This window comes from Emys orbicularis, chromosome 4 (genome assembly GCF_028017835.1).
Source record: "Emys orbicularis isolate rEmyOrb1 chromosome 4, rEmyOrb1.hap1, whole genome shotgun sequence".
Classification (NCBI taxonomy): Eukaryota; Metazoa; Chordata; order Testudines; family Emydidae; genus Emys; species Emys orbicularis.
In genome coordinates, this window is record NC_088686.1 from 153,317,831 (window position 1) to 153,345,358 (window position 27,528).

Consider the following 27,528-nt stretch of genomic DNA (forward strand, 5'->3'; position numbering starts at 1 on the left):
GGAAGAAGAATCCATATTGAAGGATCCATAGTCCCTTTCTGGTAGCAAAATCACTCACCCAGACTAGGATAGAACTAAAGTTTGTCTTTGTAAGAAGAGTGTGATTAAAAAAAACCTTGCATAATGGAATGGCACGTTGCAGGCACTGAACCTCACCCACCCACTCCTGCATTAGCCCATAACTTCTGGACTGGCCACAATGGGCTTTCCTGACAGGATCATTTTTACCTTGTCAGAGCCTCTTTTCACGCTACTTCACTTGGTTTTGGTGTTTTGCACTAGCCTGTGAGAGCAGCCGCAGTCTCACTGAAACCACTTACACATCTGCAGTAGTAATTAGCCAAGCCTCTAAAAAACTGGACTTGCTTTTTAGTTTGGAGTATAGGCCAGTTAACAATGGATTCCACCTTCAAGGGATGTGGATAGATGTGGCCTCCTCCTGCCCAGTGTCCCAGATAAGAGAGTCTGGCTGCTCCTATTTTGTACTAGGACACTGACACTAATCATAAGCACCCCTCTGTTCCCACCCTACACACCAGTGTAATAGTCTTTGCACAACATAGGCCTTGTGAGGTATCATTTGATAATGAATAACGACCTGATCATTAATGTTCTTGCGTGAGGTATGGACGCAGTGGGTATTCAGAGTTTTGGAATTATGACTAAAGTGTGAGTAAGCCAGGTATGTCAGGGGAGTGGTTACCCAGGTCTGTCCTAAAGAGAGGAATGTGTGTTTACCTCAGTTTACATTTAAGCCATAAACAGGGCCATCAAGGCAGCAGGGGGAGGAGATGGCAGGAAACAGAACAGTTTGCATTTCAGCAAGTACAAGTGAGGGAAGAAAGAGCATGGAGCTTCCTTCCTCACCAGACTCCACGTTACCTTCCTCACAGCTTGAATAAGCTTTACTTTGAGGGGTGACCCTCGGCAGAACCCATTTAAAAGATTTACAGGACTATAAAGATGTGGGCTCAACCTCAAGTGATGAGCAATTGAATCAGCTGAAAGGCTACTGTATTATAAAAGTGTACAGAGTGAGGTCTTTTCTGAAAGCTAATGACACCCTGGTGATTAAAATCATAATGAAATGTCTGTATTAACACTATATGAGGAAATGTGGGTACTTAACAATACTATGTTTTAAAGTCTGTGGCCAAACAGGAAGAAACAGGTTCCCTCCCAGACAGGCGTCTCCTATGTAAATTAAACATGGGGAAAAGAAAACAATGGAAGCTCCATTTACATACAGAGGGATGGGAAGCTCACAGGAACGGAAGAACAGCATGAGGTCATCCTGCTTCTTGAAACAAGTTCATTTAACTTTGAAAGATATAAGCAAGGACAGAAGCCACCTTTTGGCCTTCATTGCTAGTCAAACTCAAGAGGGCAGAGCTCTTGCAAGCTGAGAAAGATGGGTCCTTCAACACAGGGAGGGTTGAAGTCTCTGGAACTGAATATAGGGGAGAAGCCTGCTTAGGCAAAGATCTTTCACTTTTGTGGAAGATCCTAATGTGACTGGCTGGATCACAGAAACCCCCTTGGGGCTGCCAACTGATGTGCCAAGACTACTTCTGCCCCTGCTTTCCCTGCCAGCTTGGGACTCCAGCCCCCTGTCTTGTTGAGCCAGACACGCCAGTCTGTTCCAACACAGACCCAGGGTCTGAACCACGTGCCCCAAAGCTGCAGACAACTGAAAGCAGCTTAAGAAGTGTTCCTGTCTTTAACACTCAGATGCCCAACTCCCAATGGGGTCCAAACCCCAAATAAATCCGTTTTACCCTGTATAAAGCTTATACAGGGTCAACTCATACATTGTTCGCCTTCTATAACACTGATAGAGAGATATGCACAGCTGTTTGCTCCCCCTCCCCCCGGTATTAACACACCTTAGGGGTGGAGAAACTAGCTCTTTAGCCAGCTGAAGACAAAATGGAGGGGTCTCCCACAGGCTTAAATAGACTTTCTCTTGTGGGTGGAGACCCCCTCCTCTCTCCTATGCAAAATCCAGCTCCAAGATAGAGTTTTGGAGTCACAGGGGCAAGTCACATGTCCAAGCATGACTCAGTTTTTACAGGCAGCAGCCATTGCTTACCTGCTACCTTGAACGTCCTCATGTAGACTTCTTATGTGGATTGGAGCCTTCCAAGATCCATTGTCCCTTAAGTGCGTCTTGATTGGGCACTTAATTTGCACATTCCTTTCTCAAGAAGCTGACCAAATGCTTTACTAAGGCCTTGGCTACACTGGCAATTCACAGCGCTGCACTTGCTGCGCTCAGGGGTGTGAAAAAACACCCCCCCTGAGCGCAGCGAGTGCAGCGCTGTAAAGCGCCAGTGTAATCAGCGCCTGCAGCGCTGCACGCTCCCTCGCAGCGCTGCAAGCTATTCCCCTCGGAGAGGTGGAGTACTTGCAGCGCTGCGAGACGTGACTACACTCGCGCTTCACAGCGCTGCCGCGGCAGCGCTGTGAATCCGCGAGTGTAGCCAAGGCTTAAGGCTACTTAAAAATCAAGCCAGTACACAGCCAATATTCATAACTTCTAATACAAAAATGATACATGCATACAAATAGGATTAAAATTCAGTAGATCATAACCTTTACAGAGATATGTTACATGGCATATGTAGCATAAAATATATTCTAGTTATGTCATATATACATTCATAAGCATATTTTCATAAAGTCTTATGGGGGGCACCGTCAGACCTGACTAAAGGAAAATCAGCCATGGCTGGGAAGAAGGATGACTGGTGAGAGAAACCATCTTGAACAAAGCCTGGTAGATTAAGTTTTAGACTGTTTAAAGCATGTTTTGTTTGGTTTTACTTGTAATTTTCTACCTTCATTCCTTATCCTTGAGCTCACTTAACCTTGTATATTTTGTTAATAAATTTGTCTAAAGTTCACTATAAATGAAGTCAGTGCTGTGTTTTAAAGGGAAGGGTGCATTTTCCCCAGGTAAGTTGAGATATGATGTGCTTTTGGGGCTTTAGAGGAACAAGCAAACATTATTAGTTCTTCGAACTGTCCAGGAGAGAGCTGGACATTACAGAGTGCACAGTATGGGGAAAATTCAGGACTAGGAGTGTGTTGGGGGCATCTCGGTGTTTGTAAACAAGGCTGGGGGAAGCCAGCATGGGGCTGTAGACAGGCTGTTGGTGTAAGGGAAGATTTTAACAGCCCAGCAAAGTGCTTAGGGCACTGCCGGTAACTGGAATATTGATTATTATGCTTATTGCCAAAAGCAGCTGCAAGGCCTTTGTAGCAGCCTTAGGATAACTAGGCGGGAGGGGAGGGGGAGTGACCACGAGACTTGAGCATGATCCGGCACCATCCTGTCTTCTTAAAAACTGCTGAAGTATAGCGTTTTGAAAGACAGGGCGTCTCTCTATATCTGACTTCTGCTGTGTTTGTCTGGATCTACAATACTGCAGACTTTGCAACAACATATTTTTTATAAATAACGGCTTGAAACTTGTTTAACAAACTGCTTGCTTAGCGGTTATTGGTGATTGACAAGCTACGTGATACTTACAAGCATAAAAAGGTAAAAAGGTCTCAGTTGGGTGGACTCTGCTGTGAACCCATCTTAAGGTCAGTATAGTGGGGAAGCTGCCCCACTCGATGGAGAGAAGGGTTAAAGCAAGCCAGAGAGGCTGCGCAGATGGGCAGCCAATCAGAAAGGGCCTGTGGGCAGCCAATCAGGGCCAGGCTTGGCCCTATAAAAGGGCTGCTGATCAAACAAGGGATCAGTCTCACTCTGACTAGCACTGGAGGAGGACTGGCTCCTGGTGGAAGGAGCAGTACCCTGGATAGAGCAGCTCCAGCTGACCCCTGCCAGACTTTGGGCCTAGATACGAGAGCTGAGTGGGTGCAAGGGCTCTGGGGAAGTGGCCCAGGGAATGAAGGCAGTAAAGGGGAATGGAGGAAGGCAGCAAGTGGCTGCCGCTCAAGGGTCCCTAGGCCGGGGCTCAGAGTAGTGGGTGGGCCTGGTCCTCCTTCTCTTCACCCCCTCCCCCCTTTGCCCTGCTGGCTGCTAGTGGGAGTGGCCAACTAGAAGGATGGCAGCTTACCCCTATGAGATGGGCTAGACTAAGTGGCCACAGTTACCCATGGTGGCATGGGGCGGAACTGAGGATGGCTGATTTCCCCTGGAAGGGGGGAGAACTGAGTTGGGACATAGCCAGAGGGCTGTGCTCTGAAGAGGATGCTGCAAGCTGGGGAGCAACGCGGGTCCCAGATGGTGGAGAAGGCAACAGTGGGCGAGTCACCACTTGCAAAGGGTGCTCCAGGGCTGGACTTGAGCTAATTCCCAGGAGCAACTAGCAGGAGGTGCCCCACTGGTGAGTCTTGACGTGCTACAGTCAGCAGCAGCAGATGGTAGGCAGGCCACCGGAAGGCTGTTGTTAACCACTCCAGACCTTTGGGGTAACTATTGTTTTGGGGTGCTCTATCATCTGTTGTAGGTGCTTGAAAGTTACTTAAAGTAACAGAGGGTCCTGTGGCACCTTTAAGACTAACAGAAGTATTGGGAGCATAAGCTTTCGTGGGTAAGAACCTCACTTCTTCAGATGCAAGATGTGAGGTTCTTACCCACGAAAGCTTATGCTCCCAATACTTCTGTTAGTCTTAAAGGTGCCACAGGACCCTCTGTTGCTTTGTACAGATTCAGACTAACACGGCTACCCCTCTGATACTTGAAACCACAAGATACTGAGCCATAGGCAGGAACTGCTGGGGGCATTATCTGGCCTGGGTTACAAAGGAGGCCAGAGGGGATGGGCAAAATGGCCCCTTCTAGCCTCAAAGTCTTTGAAAATATTGTATTTGCCTTTAAAAATCTACCTGTAAACTAAAGCAAAAGCAAAGTAAATGAATCCTTCCCTAAACAGTAACTAGCACAGCATTGCCCACTGCACATGTCCAAAAACAGTGAGCCAAGCCTCAAAAAATCAAGTCAGTTTAAAAACCATGAGCCCCTACAAAATAGGTTTTGTTTATTTGCTTTGTTTCATAGCCATTAGGGGTTGCATTTCCAAGGTTTTCTCTCAAGCCTCAGGGCTTATCCTTTTTTGAAAAGACAGTGAAGGTTTTGGCATAAACAATTCCAGGAACTGGGGATTTCAGGAATATCACCCAAATATCACAAGACTCATGCCACCACCACCCCTCCCACTTTACAAATGGCTCTGGCGTGAGGACATGGGCTGTCTGTGGCTGTCACAGTGACTGATCAAGTATGTCTTGGGTCACCACGTCCCTGGGCTGTTTGCCTGTTCTCAAGCAGCTGGCCATGCCACTTCTTGCCCCAGCTTTATTCTTGCGCAATACCCACCAAGCCTGGGCAAGTTAAGCAGCTGCCTAGGGCAGTAGATTCGCGGCACTGCGATGTGATCCACCCTCAACTAGCTTGCTGGGCGCAGCCACAACCTGATGCACATTCACTGTTCCTTAAAGCATGTGGATCTTGTCTCCTTTGAAATGGAACTACACTAAGGCGCATTTATAAATTGTTTCTGTGCATCTGCAGGGTACACAGGGTGTGCGCGTGGCCTACACACATTAACACAACGACCCTGATCCCCACCGCAGGGCTGCTAGCGCCTCGGGCTGAAATGGGAAATCCCCCGGCCCGGCTGCTGGAGCTGGCAGCGCAGGCGCGGGGAGCGCAGCAGGGCTGGAGCCGGCGCGTCCCGCAGCGCTCAGCGAGCGGGCCAGAGGCGGGGCCTTCCCGGGCTAGCCCGGCCCCTTGGGTCCCAGCCCGGCCCGTGTGCAGGGCGAGAGGCGGCCCCGGGGAGGCACCAGCCGCGGGGCGGGAAGTCGCTGCCCGGAGGAAGCGGCCGGGGCCGAGCCCGGCGATGGCTGCAGCGGGGCCGGCGCAGGTAGGACGCGGGGCGGGGACTCCCCGGCCGGGCACTGGCTGGTCCCGGCTGGGGGCCGAGGGGGGCCGGGACCCGGGTCCCTCCCGCGCTAGTGACCCCGGGGCTGGGGGCTGCAGCAGCCGGAGCGCTGGGGTCGGGGAGCGGCTCTGAGGCCCCGGGGCTGGGGGGCCCTGGCCGGGCGGACACGCGGGGCCGAGCGCGGCCCCTTCCCCCGAGCGAGGCCCCGGCCGGGCAGAGGAGCCCGGAGGCGCCTGAGCCGGGGCGGGAGCGGGGCTGAGCACAGGCCTGGGGCGGAGGCGGGACTCCGGCGGGGGGGAGGAGCCTGTTCCCGGCCCTGGGATTCGGCGCCCTGAGTCCCTGGGGGAGCTGTGCGGGGTGCGGGGGGAAGAGTCTCCCTGGGTCACAACTGCTGGGCTGGGGGTTCCCTGGGAGACGCTCCCCTAGAAACCGCGTCCCCTGCTGAGACTCCGGGCTGGGGGCTGGAGCGGAAGGTGCTGAGTGTGTAACGCTTGTGCCAGCAGCTCCAGGTGGTGTTTGAGGACGTCGCTCTGTATTTCACCCGGGAGGAGTGGGAGCTCTTATCCCAGCCAGAGAAGCAACTGTATCGGGACCAAATGCTGAGGCATTACCGGGCCCTCGTTTCCTTGGGTAACTAAGGACTTATTTATCTTTACTCACAGCTGTGAAATGTCTGGGTTCCCTTGATGCCTCACCTGCCATGTGCCACCCCGTGGCTGGGTAGTGGCAAATGCCAGCCTCTTTCTGTTCGGCTTCCTGTTGAAGAAATCAGGGCTACAGAGCCTGGTTCTAATCTTAGCGTAACTTGTTTACTTGCATTACCTACCTCACCTCAGTCCTGGTACAGGGCTGGTTACAAACAGCAGCACATGAGCAAATAAGGCAGGGAGAAAACTCTTCTACTGCTTGTAGCAGCTCCCTACCTCTCCAAAGAATGAATATCATAAACTTAACAACCACACATCTTGAATACTATATGCAGATGTGCTCACCCCAGCTCAAAAAAGATATAGTAGAATTGGAAAAAGTTCAGAAAAGAGCAACAAAAATGATTAGGGGTATGGAACGGATATGAGAGATTAATAAGACTGGGACTTTTCAGCTTGGAAAAGAGACAGCAAAGGGGAGATATGATTGAGGTCTATAAAATCATGAGTGGTATAGAGAAAGTAGGTAAGGAAGTGTTGTTTACTACTCCTAGCACACGAACTAGGGGTCACAAAATGAAATTAATAGGCAGCAGGTTTAAAACAAATGAAAGGAAGTATTTCTTCACACAACGCACAGTCAACCTGTGGAACTCCTTGCCAGAGAATGTTGTGAAGGCCAAGACTATGACTGGGTTCAATTAAGAACTAGATAAATTCATGGAGGACAGGTCCATCAATGGCTATTAGCCAGGGTGGCCAGGGATGGTGTCCCTAGCCTCTGTTTGCCAGAAGCTGGGAATGAGTGACAGCGAATGGATCACTTGATGGTTACCTGTTCTGTTCATTCCATCTGGAGCACCCGGCACTGGCCACTGTCGGAAGACAGGATACTGGGCTAGATGGACCTTTGGTCTGACCCAGTAGGGCCATTCTTACGTTCTTATGTGCTGGGCTGCACCAACACATAAATGAGTCTCTCTCCCCAAAACTTTAGTAATAAAGCTGATTCTCCTCCCCCCCCCCCCCCAAACAGGCTATTCAGGTTCAACACCGGACTTAATCCACCGGATCGAGGTAGGCGAGGCAGAGCTCTGGATCCAGGATGCTGAGAACTCCAGGGAAAGCTCAGGGCCTGAGGGCCCCTCCAGAGGTGAGTCATTGTAACCCAATCCATTCTGATTTACACACCTGCTAGCAGAGGGCTCCTTAATGTAGAAGGCAAAGGCAGAGTGAGATCCACTGGCTGGGAGCTGAAGGGGTCGAATGGAGGCTGGGAATTAGGGGCCAGTGTTTATCTGGGAGGGGAATGAACCACTGGGAGAGCTCCCCTCAGGACACGATAGATTCTCCCTCACTGGGAGTCTGTCAGTGGAAATGGGGTGTGACTTTCTCAAAGCTTTCTTCTTGTTCAGCCAGGAGGTAGGAGTCACTGGGGGAGCTTCTCTGGCTGGGATTGGCAGGAAGCCAGGCTGGATGGGCACAATGAGTCTGTCTGGCCTTGATATCTATGAATCCTAGAAATGTAGGACTAGAAGGGACCTCAATAGGTCATCTAGTCCAGTTGCCTGCACAGAGGCAGGACTAAGTATTATCGAGTCCATGCCTGACATGCTCTTAAAAACTTCCCATGATGGAAATTCCACAATCTCTCCAAGGAATTTGTTCCGGTGCTTAACTACCCTAACAGTTTGGAAGTTTTTCCTAATGTCTAACCTAAATCTCCCTTGCTGCAATTTAAGCCCATTACTTCTTGTCCTGGCCTCAGCGGATAAGAACAACAATGTATCACCCTTCTCTTTGTAACAACCATTTACGTTCTTGAAGACAGTACTCCAGTTGAGGCCTTATCAATGCTGAGTAGAGTGGAAGACATACTTCTCGCCAGGGCCGGCTCCAGGGTTTTGGCCGCCCCAAGCAGCCAAAACAAAAAAAACAAACAAAAAAAAGCCGCTATCGCGATCTGCTGTGGCAATTCGGCAGGAGGTCCTTCGCTCCCAGGCGGAGTGAGGGACCGTCCGCCGAATTGCCGCCGAATACCTGGACGTGCCGCCCCTCTCCGGAGCGGCCGCCCCAAGCACCTGCTTGACAAGCTGGTGCCTGGAGCCGGCCCTGCTTCTCGCGTATTGTTTGCAACGCTCCTGCTAATACATCCCAGATATTTGCCTTTTTCCCCCCCCCGACAGTATTAAATTGTTGACTCACTTAGTTTGTGATCCACTATAACCCCCGATGGTTTTCTGCAGTACTCCTTCCTAGGCAATTATTTGAATTCCGACCATTTCTCCATTTTGTCAAGATCACTTTAAATTCTAATCCTGTCCTCTAAAGGGCTTGAAACCCATCCCCAGCTTTGAATAATCCGTAAGCTTTATGAGTGCACTCTCTATGCCATTGTCCAAATCATTTATGAAGATACAGAATAGAATCAGACCCAGGACAGATCCCTTTGGGATCCCACTCGATATGCCCTTTCAGCTCATTAGAGAATTTCCCTGCCAGCTTGGGACTTCAGTACCTTGCCTTGTTTGAGCCAGACACGCTTGCCTGCTGCAAACACAGATCCAAGTCTGAACCACGTCCCCCAACAGCTGCAGGCTTAACTGAAAACAGCTTAAGAAGTGCTCCTGTCTCCAGCACTCAGATACCCAGCTCCCAATGGGGTCCAAACCCCAATTAAATCCGTTTTACTCATAAATTTACTCATAAATTGTTCGCCTTCTATAACACTGATAGAGAGATATGCACAGCTGTCCCCCCCCCCCCCCCCCGCGGTGTTAATACATACTCTGGGTTAATTAATAAGTAAAAAGTGATTTTATTAAATACAAAAAGTAGGATTTAAGTGGTACCAAGTAATAGACAGACAGAACAAAGTAAATTACCAAACAAAATAAAACACGCAAGTCTAAGCCTAATACAGTAGAAAACTGATAAAATCTCACCCTCAGAGGTGTTTCAATAAGCTTCTTTCACAGACTGGACTCCTTCCTAGTCTGGTCCCAATCCTTTCCCCTGGTACAGTCCTTGTTCCAGCTCAGGTGGTAGCTAGAGGATTTCTCATGACTGCAGCCCCCTTTGTTCTATTCCACCCCCTTATATATCTTTTGAACAAGGTGGGAATCCTTTGTCCCTCTCTGGGTTCCCACCCCTCCTTCTCAATGGAAAAGCACCAGGTTAAAGATGGATTCCAGTTCAGGTGACACAATCGCATGTCACTGTAAGACTTCATTATTCACTTGCCAGCACACAGGAATACAGGAAGACTTGCAAGTAAACAGACATTTACAACCAATTGTCCTGGTTAATGGGAACCATCAAGATTCCAAGCCACCATTAATAGCCCACACTTTGCATAATTACAATAGGACCTCAGAATTATATTTCATATTTCCAGTTTCAGATACAGGAGTGATACATTTATACAAATAGGATGAACACACTCAGTAGATTATAAACTTTGTAAGGATACCTTACAAGAGACCTTTTGCATGAAGCATATTCCAGTTACATTATAGTCACACTCATTTGCATATTTTCATAATATCATATGGAGTGCACCGTCACAAGTATCAAAAGCCTTACTAAATTTGAGATGTGACATCTACTGTGTCCGTCCTGTCCACAAAGCTTGTTACCTGTCAAAGAAGGATATTAGGTTGGTTTGACATAATTTGTTCTCGACAATCCATGCTGACTGTTACTTATTACTTTATGTCCATCTAGGTGCTCACAAATAGAATGTTTCATTACTTGCTCCATTATCTTTCCAGGTACTGAAGTTATGACTGGTCTATAACTTCCTGAGTTGTCCTTATCCCCTTTCTGTACCTAGGTACTATATTTGCCCTTTTCCCATCCTCAGGTCCCTCTATCATCCTCCACAACTTCTCAGAGATAATCGCTAATGGCTCAGAGATCTCTTCATCCAGATCCTTAAGTATTCTAGATGTATTTCATCATGCCATGCTATGCCATGCCAACTTGAAGACATGTAACTTGTCTAAATAATTCATAACTATTTCCTTTCCTATTTTAGGCTCAGATCCTACCCCATTGACACTGATGTTCACTATGTTAGTCAGCCGATCACTGCTAACTTTTTTGGTGAAAACTGAAACAAAAGAGGCGTTTAACTGTTTGGCCATGGCTGCGTTTTCTCTTATTGTCTTTCCCTCCATTTAGTAATGGGCCCAGCCTGTCCTTGTTTTCCTCTGCCTTCCTATGTATTTGTAAAATGCTTTGTTTTCCCCCCTTATATTACTGGCTAGTTTAATTTGCTTTTTTGCCTTGGCCTTTCTAATTTTGTTCCTATGTGCTTGTGGGTTTGGTTTTGTTTTTTTTTAATATTCATCCTTTGTCATTTGACCTAGTTTCCACTTCTTGTATGACTCTTTTTTGAGTTTCCAGTCATTGAAGATCTCCTGGTTAAGGCAGGGAGTCCTCTTATCATACTTCCTATCTTTCCTACTCATTGGATATCTGTGACCTAGGATGGCACCTAAAAATGATGGGGCCTCAAAGCTGCGACAGAGAAATGGAGCAGAGATGGGGAGGTGATGAACTTGGAAGAGATGTGGGGGGGTGGATTTGAGGGGTGCTGAGGGAAAGAGAGAGTTCTCCATGGTAGGCGACAGCACATGGCTGCATTTCCTTAGTGGGTAGGACTTTGCAACAGGATTCAAAACATCTTGGTTCAGTTCTAGAAGTGAGTCACTACAGCTTCCCCATACCTCAGTTACCCCAGCTGTGTAATGGAGAGGGCACTGGGGCTGTGAGGATAAAATCCATCTGTGTGTGTCAGTGGATCTGGCACTGGGGGGCAGACAAGCACCTGGGTAGAAAGACATGCCTGCCGGTCCATAGACCATATCGCACCCCTGTCTCCCCTGCCCTCACTCTGAGGAGAGGGGTACATGGACTGGTGGGGGGTAGGAGGGGAGAGAAAGAGAGAGACTGTGTGAGCTGGCTGCTGCAGGGCAAACAAGCACCTGGGTAGAAAGACAAGCCTGTCCGGCCATAGACCACAACACCTTCTAGACTTCCCACACCTCAGAAAATCATACCAAGGTAGGGGCGCCCTAGAGATTTTTCAAATGGGTTTCATGCCTCTGCCCCCCCGACTCAAGCTGGTGTCCTGTGGCCCTGGGCACCTGGATCCAGACATAGCTCAGACGGGGCAAAAACCTGCTCACAGCCTGGGAGAGCATCCCCGAGTCACTGGCCCTTGGCAGAGAAGGCTCTGTCCTCTCAAGGTTCCCACCCTATCCCCTATCTGCCACTTCACTTCGCACGTGACCTCTCAGACTGGAGAAACCTGTCCCCAGCGAGCAAGGAGAAAGCTGGGAATGACTCAGGGCAGGATCAGTCATGTACGATGCGTGCAAGGTCATGCCATGCAGAGGACACCATTTTGTAGAGCAGGTTTTCAGTATTTGCAGCGTTTCACTGTAATGCGCTAAAACTGCCCCGCGTTCCAGGCAGCTGCTTCTGGGGGTGCGGATGATGCACGTGGAGGCCAGAGGAAATTGTCCTGTGGGCCACGACTTGGAGTATCCTGGTATATGGGCTGGGTGTGAGGGAGAGGGGGTGGAATGGACTTTGTCACATCCCCTCTCCCCCTGCTCTCTCAGTGGCACGAAATCGTTGTCACTTACATTGCTTCATTGTCAATGCTTAGCACAGCCCTCAGCCTTAAAACAGTCTGTAACTGTAGATCAAAGGCCTGCTGGGTGGAAGCCATTCACCCCTTCCAGCTCAGCATGGTTACTGATTAGCTTGTGACACAATACAGACATGTTTTTCAGGTTACATCACACAAACCCTGAGTGACATGTCATCCCCTCAACGCCCCCCCCCCCCCCCCGAGGGTTTTAATTTTGCACAAAGAATGAAACAGGTTCAGGGTGAATGACTTCTTTAGAAGGAATTCCTTGAAAAGGACTCACTCCTGCACAGGAATAAGCTACGTTGATGTAAGCAGCTTTATACCGGTCTCAATGTGTCCGCGAGGGGATTGTAGAGCCTAAACTAGTTTCAAACCAATATAGTTTAAACAGAGCAATATGGGGAACAGGAGACCTGCTGTAAAACAGGAGACAGTACAGAACCAGCAACATGTAAATAAACTCCTCTGATTGAACTAAAACCATAATCAGTGTGAAAACAAACCCCAGATCCTATTTGTTAGCACTTAGCGGCCCTAGTTCTGGATGAGGGCCCCGTTGTGCCAGGCGCTGGGTGTATCCTGGGCAAGCTACAATTTAAGCATCAAACAAGACCCAAGAGGCGCATGGCACACATGGGAACAGGCGCCAGGTGTTGCACAAACAACATAGGGTAGAACCACCCTGAGTCAGGCTGCAGATGTGTGTCGGCATTTCATATCAGAAATTACGGAGCAGTTATAGTAAATTTATTAAAAGTCACAGGTCACTAAATTTACTGTGACGGCTCCATGATTTTTAACAAAACCTGCCCTGCTCCTCGTCCTGCCCAGGGGGCACCAACCCCCCAGCAACCCCCCAATGCTGCAACCCTATCCGCAGGCTGAGGCAGAGGTGTTGGGTCACGCTAGAAAAGATATGAGTTGCAAGTCCATTCACTGAAGTTTGTCCCACCTCCCCCACCATCATGACTGGGGGCGGGGGAATATCTGAGTGGTGCTGTACACGCGCAGGGCAGGTCTCAGTGCCCAGAGTGAGTCGTTGGGTCCAGCCCTGTGGGACAGGAGCCGCCATTGCAGGGTGAGGCACCGATCGAAAAAACAATCAGGGACAAATGGGGAAATCGCTCCATCCGTGACATTTTTACTTCCTTGACAAACCTGTAGCCTTAACGTGTGCTAACACCAGGATTGCCTCTGCTCTCTCCAGCAGGGCTCGGGATCCTGGGGGGACCGAGGACACCATCTGAATGTGGGGAGAGCACGGCAGGAACGCAGGATCCCACATCCTACAGAGGGATCCATGCACAGGACGCAGTCCATCCCCGGGATAAACTCAGCCAGAGACTAGACCTGGCTACACACCACAGACTCCCCATGGGCCGGTGTCCCCATCACTGCGCTGACTGCGGCAAGAGCTTCAGGCAGGCCTCAATCCTGAGAATACACTGGTTTACGCACACCGGGGAGCGGCCACACCACTGCTCTGACTGCGGGAAGGGCTTTGCACAGAGCTCAAACCTGAGAGCACACCAGCGCACGCACACCGGGGAGCGACCACACCGCTGTGCTGACTGCGGCAAGGGCTTTGCACAGAGCTCACACCTGAGACTACATCAGTGCACGCACACTGGGGAGTGGCCGTACTGTTGTGCACACTGTGGTAAGGGATTCAGTAGTGCCAACACACTGACGCTGCACCAGCGCACGCACACCGGGGAGCGGCCGTATCGCTGTGCTGACTGTGGGAAGAGCTTTGCACAGAGCTCAAACCTGAGAACGCACCAGCGCACGCACACCGGGGAGCGACCACACCGCTGTGCTGACTGCGGGAAGAGCTTTTCACGGAGCTCAAACCTGAGAACACACCAGCGCACGCACACCGGGGAGCGGCAGTACTGCTGTGCCGACTGTGGTAAAAAGTTCAGTAGTGCCAACACACTGACACTGCACCAGCGCACGCACACCGGGGAGCGGCCGCACCACTGTGCTGAATGTGGGAAAAGCTTTGCAGAGAGTTCAAAGCTGAGAATACACCAGCGCGCGCACACTGGGGAGCGGCCACACCACTGTGCTGACTGCGGGAAGGGCTTTGCAGAGAGCTCAAAGCTGAAAATACACCAGCGCACGCACACAGGGGAGCGGCCGCACCGCTGTGCTGACTGTGGCAAGGGCTTTGCACACAGCTCAAACCTGAGAACACACCAGCGCACGCACACCGGGGCGCAGCCACACCGCTGTGCTGACTGCGGGAAGAGCTTTGCACGAAGCTCAAACCTGAGAAGACACCAGCGCGCACACACCGGGGAGCGGCCGTACTGCTGTGCTGACTGCGGGAAGGGCTTTGCACAGAGCTCAAGCCTGAGAATACACCAGCGCACACATCAGGGAGCAGCCACACCGTTGTAACGATTCTAGTAAGAATTTCAGCAAAACCAGAGCACTGAACAAGCACCAGCGCACGCACACTGGGGAGAGGACATTGCGATGCATTGGCTGCAGCAGGAGCGTTGCACGGGCCTCCTCCTTGCTACCACATCGGTTCATTCACAGCCGAGAACAGCGGTACAGCTGTGCTGGCTGGGGCAAGCTCTTTGCTAGATTGGCCAACCTCACCCGGTCACGTACCCCAGTGCCCTTCTGCCACCACCAGGGCCTGAGGGGCTTCTGGCAGTCCGTGGGCCTGACACAGCTCCAGCAGATGCAGATCAGGGAGTGGTCCTGTCCCCATGATGCCCAGCAGAGAGACTGGGGGGATAGGGAACGGGACTTGGCTTAGCAGTGTGGGGAAGAGCAGACAGGTGGAGGGAATTTAGAGCAGATGGTCACAGCCTACTGCATTAGGTGGGATCCAACCAGGTCTCTCTCTTTCCATCCCACACTCGCTCCCCCTCCCCCCATCTTGATGGGACCCAGCTAGGAACTTCCCCACACACACCTACCTCGGTTCCAGACAGAGGATGACTCTTGGGTGACATCACTTCCCACCAAGTCATCTCTGTGCGTTCATTGTTGCTTAATAAAAGCAAACTCTCTGAAAGATAACAAATCTTTGTGTCCTACACATACTGATTACTGTTGACACTGAAACACACATGCAGTTTATTATGTTGAGAATTATGAAGAAAGGGATAGATAATGTTGGGAATAATTAAGAAAGGGATAAATAAGACAAAATATCATATTGTCTCTATATAAATCCATGGTACACCCACATCTTGAATACTGCATGCAGATGTCATCGCCACATTAAAAAAAAAAGATGTATTGGAATTGAAAAAGGTTCAGAAAAGGGCAACAAAATGATTGGGGTATGGAACAGCTTCCATATGAGGAGAGATTAGTGAGACTGGAACTTTTCACCTTGGAAAAGAGATGACTAAGGGGCATATGACTGAGGTCTATAAAACCATGACTGGTGTAGAGAAAGTAAATAAGGAAGTGTTGTTTACTACTTCTCATAACACAAGAACTAGGGGTCATGAAATCAAATTAATAGGCAGCAGGTTTAAAACAAATAAAAGAAAGTATTTCTTCACACAATGCACAGTCAGCCTGTGGAACTCTTTGCCAGAGGATGTTGTGAAGGCCAAGGGTTCATATAACAGGGTTCAAAAAAGAGCTAGATAAATTCATGGAGGATAGGTCCATCAATGGCTATTAACCAGGATGGGCAGGAATGGTGTCCCCTGCCTCTGCTTGCCAGAAGCTGGGAATAAGCGACAGATGATTACCTGTTGTGTTCATCCCCTCTGTGGCACCTGGCATTGGCCACTGTCGGAAGACAGGATACTGGGCTAGATGGACCTTTGGTCTGACCCAGTATGGCTGTTTTTATGTAATCACTTACTTACTGCAAATCCCACTCAAGAACCATCAAAAGTTTTAGGTGAAAAAAGATAACTGAAATTAACAAAGCATAGCACATTGCTTTATAGAAATACAGATTACCGGAGCTCATTATCGAATGTTCCCTCAAAGCCTCCCTCATGCAGATTACTCCCCGTTGTGCCCCTCCTAGAGTCCTGGTATCAGGCTGCTCAAAATCAGCAGCCAGGCGCTCTGCATCAGCACTCCAGCCCTGGGGAAACTTTTCACCCTTAGCCTCACAAAGATTATGGAGCGTGCAGCAGGCAGCTATGACTACGGGAATGTTTTCCTCATATGGATCTAACCTGCCATAAAGGCATCGCCAGCGTGCCTTTCATCTGCCCAGTGCACATTCCACGGTTATTTGGCACCGACTCAGTCTATGGTTGAACCACTCCTTACTGCTATCCAGGTTTCCCGTGTAAGGCTTCGTAAGCCATGGAGGTAAGGGGTAGGCTGGGTTTCCCAGGATCACTATGGCCCCCACTGGACTCTTCTGGTCTGGAAAGAAAGTCCCTGTTTGCAGCTTTCTGTACAGGCCAGTGTTCCTGAAGATACATGGGTCATGCACCTTCCTGGACCACCCCGGGTTGATGTAAGGAAAGCACAGGTGGTAATTCACAAGCGCCCACAATACAATAGAGAAGTACCCCTTTCTGTTGATGTACTCCATCGCAAGATGGTCCGGGGCCAAAATTAGAATATGCGTGCCATCTATTGCTCCACCGCAGTTAGGGAATCCCATTGCCGCAAAATCATCCAATATTTCACGCACATTGCAAAGATGCAATTAGTAGCCCTGCACACGTGCATTAACGCAGCCCCAATGGTGGACTTTCCCACTACAAACTGATTCGCAACTGAGCAGTAGCAATCTGCCGTCGCCAGCTTCCACACTGCGAGCACCACGCACTACTCCACCGAGAGGGCAGCTCTCATTTTGGTGTCCTTGTGCCGCAGGGCTGGGGCGAGCGCCGCACATGGTTCCATGAAGGTGGTTTTCCGCTTACAAAAGTTCTGCAGCCACAGCTCATTATCTACCTAACCTACATAGCGATGCGATCCCACCACTCAGGGCTTGTTTCCCGAGCCTAAATGTGACAGTCCACTGTGTGCAGCTGCTCTGTGAATGCCAAAAGTATTCTGGTGTTGTTTCTTTCCATTGCACACAGCAGGGCAGGCAACTCTGATTCCTGAGGATGGATATGAATAGAAGATTCTCACCCTAAGAGATGATACAAGCAGGCTGCAAATTCTTAACAGCAGCAACGACTGAGCTGCCGCCGCCAACGATGCCGGGACTTCGGCGGCAACTCAATCAGCTGCCGGTGCCTTCGGCGGCACTTCGGCAGAGGGACCTTCCTCCACGGCAGCGATTGAGCTACCACCGAAGACAGCGGCGGGACAGCGGCGGCAGCTCCTTCAGGACGTTGCGGGGCCCTCTTAGGGGCGCGGGGCCCGATTCCGGCCCTGGCTGCAGCTAGGGTGACCAGATCAGAGAGATAAAATATCGGGACGCGGGGAGGTGGAGGGGGCGAGCAAAAAAAAAAAAAAAAGGCGTTTCAAAGGGGCCGGGGGCATTAGCAGGCCCCGGCCATGCGCGCTGCCCTCCTCACGGAGCCTCCCAATGCCCCCCGGCCCGCCCCGGGCACATGCGGCGCGCGGTAGGTCTGGGTGGGGGCAGCGTGGAGCGGGCAGGGGCCGGGTGGGTGGCGCGGGCTGAATCCCCGCTGCTGCCGGGGAGCCCCGCGCCTCTCCCTCCCACTCGCGGCTGCGGCTCCTTCCCGGCGGGACGCGCCTGTCGCCGTCGCCCCGGGCACATGCAGCGCGCATTCCCCGCGCCTAGTCTCCCTTCCACCGGGAAGGAGATGCTGGAGCACAGCCGAGCGGGAGAGGTGCGGGGCTCCCCGCCAGCGGTGGGACGCGCGCCGCATGTGCCCAGGGCGGACCGGGGAGCGGGAGGCGTGTCCCGCCAGGAAGGAGCTGCAGCTGCAAGTGGGAGGGAGAGGCACGTGGGGCTCCCCGGCAGCAGCAGGGATTCGGCCCACGTCCCCGCGCCACCCACCCAGCTCCTGCACGCTCCGCGCTGCCCCTGTCTGGACCCACCGCGCTGCCCCGCAGGCTGCAGGGCTGGAGCAGCCTCCGCGCTGCGCTCCCGGCCCCCGTGTGTAGCGGCCCGGGGGCCGGGCAGGAGCCCTCTGGCACGGCGGGGGGCTCAAAGCTGAGCCCCCCCGTCTCCCTCCCTCCCTTGCTAGCCCCCCTTTGCCCGCCCGCCCAGTGCTCGGGTGCCGGAGCTGACTCACCAGCTCCAGGATCCAGGCGCTGCCACTCCCCTCCCCCTCCAGGCTTGCGCCGCCATGCAGCTGCAAGCCTGGGAGGGAGGAGGAATGCTGCGTGGTTGGGGAAGAGGCGGGGCCAGGGCGGGGATTTGGGGAGGGAGCCAATGGGGGAAGGAAGGGGCGGGGGGGGGGGGGCGGGGCGAGAATCCCTCCGGGAGGGCAAAATTTCTTGTTTGTCCAGTGTCCCGACCAAACATTGGTTGGGACGTGGGACAAAGAAGCAAATATCGGGACAGTCCCGATAAAATCGGGACGTCTGGTCACCCTAGCTGCAGCACTTGTACTCACCCGGCGGTGGTACGGGTCTTCGGCGGCATTTCGGCGGCGGGGGGCCCTTCAGTTGCTCCACATCTTGGGCAGCACTGAAGGACCTGCCGCCAAAATGCCGCCGAAGACCCGGACCGCAGCCGGGCCAGGGCTCGCGGGGCCCCTGCAGGGCCTGGGGCAAATTGCCCCACTTGCCCCCCCCCCCCCGGGCGGCCCCGTTTGGTTGATGTAATTGTTTTTAAATAAGCACTCAACATTAAGTCTAGTGTCTGGGTGGTGAAACAAGGACTGGGATACCTAACGAGGCTGCATTTCTGACTTCTTGTTGCCAGTGTGGTGAGACAGAAGTTTACTTTTGTTGCTGGTGTGGTATAATTTATGGAAGAATAACCACCAGTTCTGGTGTGTGTCTGCCCTATTTCTCAGCAGTTTGTCCTGAATCGGGTATGCTCAGGTGTGACCCACTGAAGCACAGTGACACTAGCACAGGATGATTATCCCCACATCTACTACTGCAGGATTCTTATACCAGCCACTGGGTGCTGGAAACAGGACACTGGAGTGGACACATCTCTGCTCTGATCCAGTCTGGCAATTCCCTATGACCCAAGTGATTTGCCCAAGTGGAGGAGCTAGGAATAAACACCGGGAGTGCTGTAGCCCAGCCCAGCACCATAGCCACAAGCCCAGCCTTGCTCCCTCATTAAAGGCTCCCAATGCCTCTCGGCATGGCCTGGCATGGCCCAGAGAATGCAGCAAGGGCCCCTCTGCCCCCTGAGTTGAGCTGGTGGGACTCGGCTACTTACCCCTCCATTGATGGCCTCCTCAATGGATGCTTTGGGCATGTTCTTGCTCCAGCACTGCTGGATGGTGTTGGCCTAGCCCAGAGCCCGCACCCCCTCTTACACCCCAACCCCTAGCCCAGACCCCTGCACCCCAGCCTAGACCCCCCTCCCACACTGTGAACCCCTCATACCTGGCCCCACCCCAGAATCCTCACCCCCTCCTACACCCCAACTCCCTGCCTCAACCCACAGCCCCCTCCCACACTCTGAATCCCTTGCCCTCACCACCCAGCCTGGACCCAACCCGGCGGCGATTTTACTGACGGGGCGGCGCTCCGGGTCTTCGGCAGCAGGTTCTTCGCTCGCTCCGCGGGTCTTCGGTGGCGGGTCCTTCAGTGCCACCGAACACACCCGGAGCAAGTGAAGGACCCACCGCTGAAGTGCCACCGAAGACCTGGAGCGCTGCCGGGTGAGTAAAAATTAAAAAGGCGCCAAGAAATTGAAAAGGCACCACTTGTGCTCAGTGGGAGAACGGTCACTGCCCTGCTCCCCTCCTAGCTATGCTACTGGCCCACAGCCCCAGCCACAGCCCCTCACCCTCTCCTGCACCCCAACCCCCTGCCCCAGCCTCAGCCCAGTGAAAGTGACTGAGGGTGGGGGAAGCGAGCTACCAAGGGAGGGGGAATGTAGTGAGCAGGGAAGGTGTGGGGGCACAGCCTTGAGGAAGTGGGGGGCAGAGGGCAGGACCTCAGGGAAAGGGCGGAGTTAGGGTGTTCAGTTTTGTGCAATTAGAAAGTTTGCAACTGTACTTGTACCCACTAGTCCTCGCTGCCCTCCGAAGGCCAGGACAGAACCCAGGAGTCCGGGCTCCCAGCCCTCCTGCAGCTAGCGCCCCACGGCACAGCGGGGACCGGGCTGCCCCCTTATGGGCTCCTGCCGCCAGGGCACCAGGTGCCGCGAGCGCCCCCGGAGATTGGATTCGGGACCCAGGCGTCCGGGGAGCTGGACCGGAAGGTCCCCGCACTGGGGCCTCCCCCGGCTGCTGGAACTGGCGGCGCAGGCGCGGGGCCCTTGAGTCGGGGACGGGCGGGGAGCGCAGCAGGGCTGGAGCCGGCGCGTCCCGCAGCCCAGCGAGCGGAGCCTTCCCGGGTCAGCCCGGCCCCCTGGGTCCCAGCTCGGCCCGTGCGCAGGGCGGGGAGCGGGCGAGAGGCGGCACCGGGGAGGCACCAGCCGCGCGGCGGGAAGTCGCTGCCCGGCTGGAGGAAGCGGCCGGAGCCGGGGCCGAGCCCGGCGATGGCTGCAGCGGGGCCGGCGCAGGTAGGACGCGGGGCGGGGACTCCCCGGCCGGGCACTGGCTGGTCCCGGCTGGGGGCCGGGACCCGGGTCGCTCCCGCGCTAGTGACTCCGGGGCTGGGGGCTGCAGCAGCTCCCGGGAGGCGGCGCTGCCCCGGGGCAGGGAGCGGCTCAGCGCGGTGCGGCCAGGCAGGGCCCGGGGTCCCATTTTGCACCAGCGCAGCCCGGGGGCTCAGGGGCTGGAGCACCGGGGCCGGGGAGCGGCTTTGGGGGCCCCGGCCGGGCTGAGCACAGGCCTGGGGCGGAGGCGGGGACGGGGGAGGAGCCTGTTCCCTGCCCTGGGATTCGGGCCCTTCCCAGCGCCCCGCCCCAGAGCCCCGCGGGGAGCCGAGGGCGACTCCTGTCCCCGGCCAGCAGGGCCCCGAGTCCCTGGGGAGCTGTGCGGGGGGGGGGGGAGGAGTCTCCCTGGGTCACAGCTGCTGGGCTGGGGGTTTCCTGGGAGACGCTCCCCTAGAAACCGCGTCCCCTGCTGAGACTCCGGGCTGGGGGCTGGAGTGGAAGGTGCTGAGTGTGTAACGCTTGTGCCAGCAGCTCCAGGTGGTGTTCGAGGACGTCGCTCTGTATTTCACCCGGGAGGAGTGGGAGCTTTTATCCCAACCAGAGAAGCAGCTGTACCGGGACCAGATGCTGAGGAATTATTGGGCCCTCGTTTCCCTGGGTAAGGACTGAGTTCCCTTCATTTATTCACAGCTTTAAAACATTTGGATTCCCTCGAGGCTTTGGTTGCCATGTGACACCCTATCACTGAGGGGTGGCACATGCCAGCCCCTTTCAGGTCAGCACCCTTTGGAGGAGAACTCAGGGCTACAGAGCCTGGGGCTAATCTTAGGGCTAGTCTACACTGCCAACGCTAAAGCACGGTAGCTCTAAAAAAATGCTCTAAAAAATCCATCTCCACAAGGCATAGCTACCAGCGCTGGTGCACTGTTTACAATGGTGCTTTACAGCAAACAGGGGGATGTTTTTTCACACCCTTGAGCGAGAAAGATGCAGCGCTTTAAGTTGCTAGTGTAGACCAGCCCTTAGTGTAACTTGTTTATTTGCATTACCTACCTCAGTCAGGGCACATTAGTGGTGTTAGCAAACAGCCCATGAGCAACAATCTCTTCCAGGAATCCCAGCCAGACGTTGAGGGCAGCAACTCTGCCTCAGGAACTGACTCTAGTTAGACAAATAAGGCAGGGAAAAAACGCTGCTGCTGCTGCAACAGCTCCCCACCTCCCCCAAAAGAATGAACATAGTAAATTTAACAACTGTACAGTTGAACAATGCAAAAGAACTGGAATGTCTGTGTACTGGCGCCACCTGGTGACACCTGCCATGACACGTTGTGGCCGATATGCTTTAATGACATGCCCGAAACGTTTCAACAGCTATAAGATGGCAAAGGAGCAACGTTCCCTTCTTCCAAAGTCTTCCCCATGAGAAATGTTTCAGGAGACATTTGGGTAAGTGAAATAATTCACCCTGTCTCTTAATCTGAGACTAATGGGTGTTCACTGGTGTTTCTGTGGGTTAAAGGAAATCCATGTCACGCAGTTGTCCTATGGAACGTAGTGACACCAGATAGCATAAAGGCCAAGGTGTTAGCAGAATGGGATATTTCTATGGAACATCTAGAGTTACCCCAGCAAGGTTTTAAACTCGGCCCCCACTGCAACGTGAGACGGGTTGTAGGCGTTGCGGATTCAGAGTACAAGTGAGAGATGGGAAGAAATCTCCTCTAAGGAAGGTTTATTTCTTTATTCTCCTGCTTGGGATCTCTTGCGCTTTACTCTGAAGCAGCGACCGACAGCAGTGTCCCGTCGTGCTAGGTGCTGCGCAAACACACCCTGACCGAGGTCAGAGCCCTGTTGTGCTGGGCTGCACCAACATATAAATGAATCCCTGCCCCCAAAACTTTAGTAATAAAACTTTCCCCTACAAACAGGCTCTTCAGGTTCCAAACCGGACTTAATCCACCGGATCGAGATAGGGGAGGCAGAACTCTGGATCTGGGATGCCGAGGGCTCCAGGATAAACTCTGGGCCTGAGAGCCCCCCCTCAGGTGAGTCGTCATAATCCGATCCCTTCTGATTTACACACTTGCTAGCGGAGCACTCCTTGATGTGGAAGGCAAAGGCAGAGCGAGATCCATTGGCTAGGAGCTGAAGAGAGACAAATTGAAGCTGGGAATTAGGGGCCAGTGTTTATCTGGGAGGGGAATGAACCACTGGGAGAGCTCCCCTCAGGATGCAATGGATTCTCCCTCACTGGGAGTCTGTCGGTGGAGATGGGGCGTCTCTCTCTCAAAGCCCCGCTCTAACCCAGCCAGGAATTACTGGGCCAGAGGCAGGAATTGCTGGGGAAGATCCGCTGGCTGGGATAGGCAGGAAGCTAGGCTGTATGGGCACAATGAGCCTGTCTGGCCTTGATATCTTTGAATTCTAGAAATCATAGACATGTGGGACTAGAAGAGACCAAGGTAGGTCATCTAGTCCAGTCCCCTGCACTGAGACAGGACTAAGTATTACCTAGTCCATCCTTGGCAGGGTGTCTGTTTAACCTGTTCTTAGAAACCTGCAATGATGGAGATTCCACAGCCTCCCAGGTAATCTTGTTCCAGTGCTTAACTACCCTCAGAGTTTGGAAGTTTTTCCTAATCTCTAACCTAAATCTCCCTTGCTGCAATTGAATCCCATTAAATCTTCTCCTGTTCTCAGTGGATAAGGAGAACAATTTATCACCCTCCACTTTGTAACAACCTTTTATGTCTGGAAGGACTGTTATCAAGGGTTCTCCCCTCCTCCTTCTCCCCCCCCCCCCTTCTCCAGACTAAACAAACCCAATATTTTCACTTTCTTCATAGGTCTTGTTTTCTAGACATTTAATCAATATTATTGCTCTCCTCTGAGTCTCCCCAATTGGTCTAAATCCTTCCTGAAGTGTGGGGCCGAGAACTGGACACAGTACTCCAGTTGAGGCCTTATGAGCGCTGAATAGAGTGGAAGAATTACCATATATACTCGTTCATAAGCCGAATATTTTTGGTAAAAAAGTGACGCATCAAAGAGCAGAGGTCGGCTTATAAATGGGTCTACACCAAAATTTGATGATTTTAAACTCTATGGAATCATTGAATTGAATATCTAATACATTGCGTTTTGTTTACCTGGAGCGTCCGCAGGCATGGAGCCTCTCGGCTTCCTGTGACCGCGGTTCGCCGTTCCCAGCCAATGGAAGTTGTGCCACTTCCCGCAGCTCCCGTTGGCTGGGAACAGTGAACCGCAGCCACAGGGAGCTGAGGGGCTCCATGCCTGCAGACGCTCCAAGTAAACAAAACGTCCCGCCAGCGGCTTACCCTGACAGGCCGGGAGCCAAAGTTTGCCGACCCATTTATTGATGTCAATACTGCAGCCTTTTAAAGTTGCAAAGGCTTTGTTTAGTGGACTAGATTGGCTTGAAAGGAATACTAAAAGAGCAGTGCTGCAGATCTGCATGACATTTGACCCATGCATTTCACAAAATGCTATGCCTTAACGAGCCAATCAGAAAAATAGAATGATAGTACTATAGCACTGGTGTCAGTCCGCTACTGTGTAATTTGATCTCTTCATGCATTTCTATCAATGGACCTCATAAGTCTCGAGCCAATATGAAAATATAATGTGCAGAATTGATGGAATCTCTAATAAAATTGAAATAGCCTGTTATCCCCACAGACATGCCAATCTACAGGGCTGCTTTGAAATAAACAAAGAACAATAATAATTTGACAGTGATAAAGCAGGTGACATTCCTATATAAAGTCCGACAAAATCTATAACTACAACAACAATAATAATAATAATCTATTTTCATACTAGTATTTAAAATGAACAACGGTGAAATCAAAAGAAAAAGGTCTGCTTATCACGCAGCGTTCAAACTTAAAGTTGTTGAATATGCAGAAGCAAACAATAATTGCGCCGCTGCTCGTGAATTCTGTATTAATGAGAAGCAAGTAAGAGAATGGCGAAAAAATAAAACAACACTAAAAGACATGCCAAGAAGCAAGAAAAAATGTCCAACGAGGTGCGCTTCATTTCCTGAGCTAGAGAAAGATCTCAATAATTGGGTTGTTGAATGTCGACAAAATGGGTACATTGTCACTAGAACGGGAATTCGTCTGCGTGCTCTGCAAATGTCGAAAGACGACAAGTACAAGTCAGTAAAGCCGTCAATGTTTGTCGCATCAGCGGGTTGGTGTACTCGCTTCATGAACCGTCACGGTCTCTGTCTTTGTCAGCGAACAAAGATAGCGCAAAAGCTGCCGAGAGATCTGGAAGAAAAAATCGAATCTTTCCAAAGGTTTATTATAAAATATCGAAAGGAATATGCATTTGAACTGTCACAAATAGGAAATATGGATGAAACACCAATGACATTCGATCTCCCGAGCAACAGAACGGTAACTGGTGTTGGTGAAAAAACAGTTTTAATTAAAACCACTGGCCATGAAAAAATCTATTTTACAGTGGTTTTATCGTGTTTGGCAAATGGATCAAAGCTCCCTCCTGTTGTTATTTTTAAAAGAAAAACCTTGCCTAAAAACATGAAATTTCCTGCTGGTGTCATCATACGTGCACACGAAAAGGGATGGATGGATGAAAATGGGACTATTGAATGGCTGGAAAAAGTGTGGAATAAGAGACCAGGAGCACTTTTCAAGAAACCTGCTATGCTCGTTTGGGACATGTTCAGGGCACACAAGACTGATGAGGTGAAAAATGTGGCCAAAAATATGAAAACTACTTTGGCTGTAGTACCTGGAGGCTTAACTTCAGTTCTACAACCGCTTGATGTCTGCCTGAACAAACTCTTTAAAGACAGGCTACGCAAAATGTGGTCTGAATGGATGTGCTCAGGCATGGCAAAGTTGACAAAAGGCGGGAATCTTATGAAGCCCGAAATCAATCTGGTCGCCCAGTGGATCAAGGACGCGTGGGTATCCATTCCTTCGGAAATGGTAGAAAAATCATTTAGGAAATGCTGTATCAGTAATGCACTCGACGGGTCAGAAGATGATGCCATATTTGATGACGCAAGAGAGGCTGCTGATGAGAAGGAATCCGAGTCTGAAGATGACACTGCCAACATCTACGATGACAATGCAGGTGCAGCTGTGACTGAAGCTGAGTTTAATGAACTGTTTGGTGAATCAGAGACTAATTCAGACTTCGAAGGATTTTAAGACTTTTTAAAGTCTCATATTGTTCTAAGTTACTTGTTTTAAATATCCATTTACTGATTTTAAATATTGACTGTAATTTTGAAGGTGAATACATATTTGTTCAGTTATTATTATAACAACAACACGTTTTTCATTAGATTACATTAAAATAATTCTAGCAAAACTTTTGAGTGTTTCTTGTGATGCCAGCTTTTAAAATATAGCAGGGGTCAGCCGACTTTGGCTCCCGGCCCGTCAGGGTAAGCCGCTAGCGGGTTGGGACGTTTTGTTTACCTGTAGTGTTCACAGGCACGGAGCCCCTCAGCTCCCAGTGGCTGCGGGTTGCCGTTCCCAGCCAATGGGAGCTGCCGGAAATGGTGCCACTTCCCACAGCTCCCATTGGCTGGGAACGGCAAACCGCGGACACTGGGAGCTGAGGGGCTCCGTGCCTGTGAACACTACAGGTAAACAAAACGTCCAGGCCCGCTAGCGGCTTACCCTGACGGGCTGGGAGCCAAAGTTTGCTAACCCCTGAAATATAGGGTAGGCTTATGAAAGGGTCATACAGTTTTTGCTATTTTTACCTAACCATCTTGGGGGGTCGGCTTATAAACGAACGGGCTAATGAACAAGTATATATGGTACTTCTCGCATCTTGCTTAAAACATTCCTGCTAATACATCCCAGAACGATATTTGCTTTTTTTCCCAACTATATTCCATTGTTCAACTCATAGTTAATTTGTGATCCACTATAACTGCTTGATCCTTTTCTGCAGTACTCCTTCCTAGGCAGTCACTTCTCATTCTGTATTTGTGTGATTGATTATTCCTACCTAAACGTAGTACTTTGAATATGATTTTATAGAGTTTCTTCCTTTTCTATTCACGCTATTTCTCCAGTTTGTCAAGATCCTTTTGAATTTTAATCCTGTTTTTAAAGCACTTGCAACCACTCCCCTCTTGGAATCATTTGTAAACATTATGAGTGTATTCTCTGTGCCACTGTCCAAATCATTTATGAAGCTACTGAATAGAACCAGACCCAGGACAGATCCCTGCACGATCCCACTCAATATGCCCTTTCAGCTTGTTTGTGAACCATAATACGCTGAGTACAGTTTTCCAACCAGTTGTGCAACCACCTTTAGTAGCCTTGCCTAGCCTATATTGCTCTAGTTTGTTTGTGAGATGGTCATGTAAGAGAGTATCAAAAGCTTTACTAAAGTCAAGATATGTGACATCTACTGCTTCTCCCCTATCCACAAGGCTTGTTACCCGTCAAAGAAGGATATTAAGTTGGTTTCACACAATTTGTTCTTGACAAATCCATATCGACTCTTACTTATTACTTTATTTCCTTCTAGGTGCTTACAAACAGAACGGTAGATTACTTCCTCTATTATCTTTCCAGGTACTGAAGTTAAGCTGACTGGTCTATAATTCCCTTGGTAGTCCTTCTTCCCCTGTCTATAGCTGCGTACTATATTTACCCTTTTCCTGTCCTTGGGT

General features: G+C 51.2%; 1 protein-coding gene and 1 long non-coding RNA gene across 2 annotated transcripts in view; both read left to right on the forward strand.

The window, feature by feature from the left end:
* The window catches only part of LOC135877935 (zinc finger protein 91-like), a 53,725-nt gene that overhangs the window by 13,134 nt on the left and 13,063 nt on the right, over positions 1–27,528 (forward strand). Inside the window, 3 exon segments of the mRNA XM_065403456.1 lie at positions 13,655–14,602; positions 14,604–14,985; positions 20,296–20,790. Of these exon segments, the coding sequence (XP_065259528.1) occupies positions 13,655–14,602; positions 14,604–14,985; positions 20,296–20,790 (1,825 nt within the window).
* On the forward strand, positions 21,392–26,191 carry LOC135878228 (uncharacterized). The gene is made up of 3 exons (XR_010561387.1): positions 21,392–21,484; positions 22,757–22,873; positions 24,672–26,191. It is a non-coding gene; the product is annotated as an uncharacterized LOC135878228 (long non-coding RNA).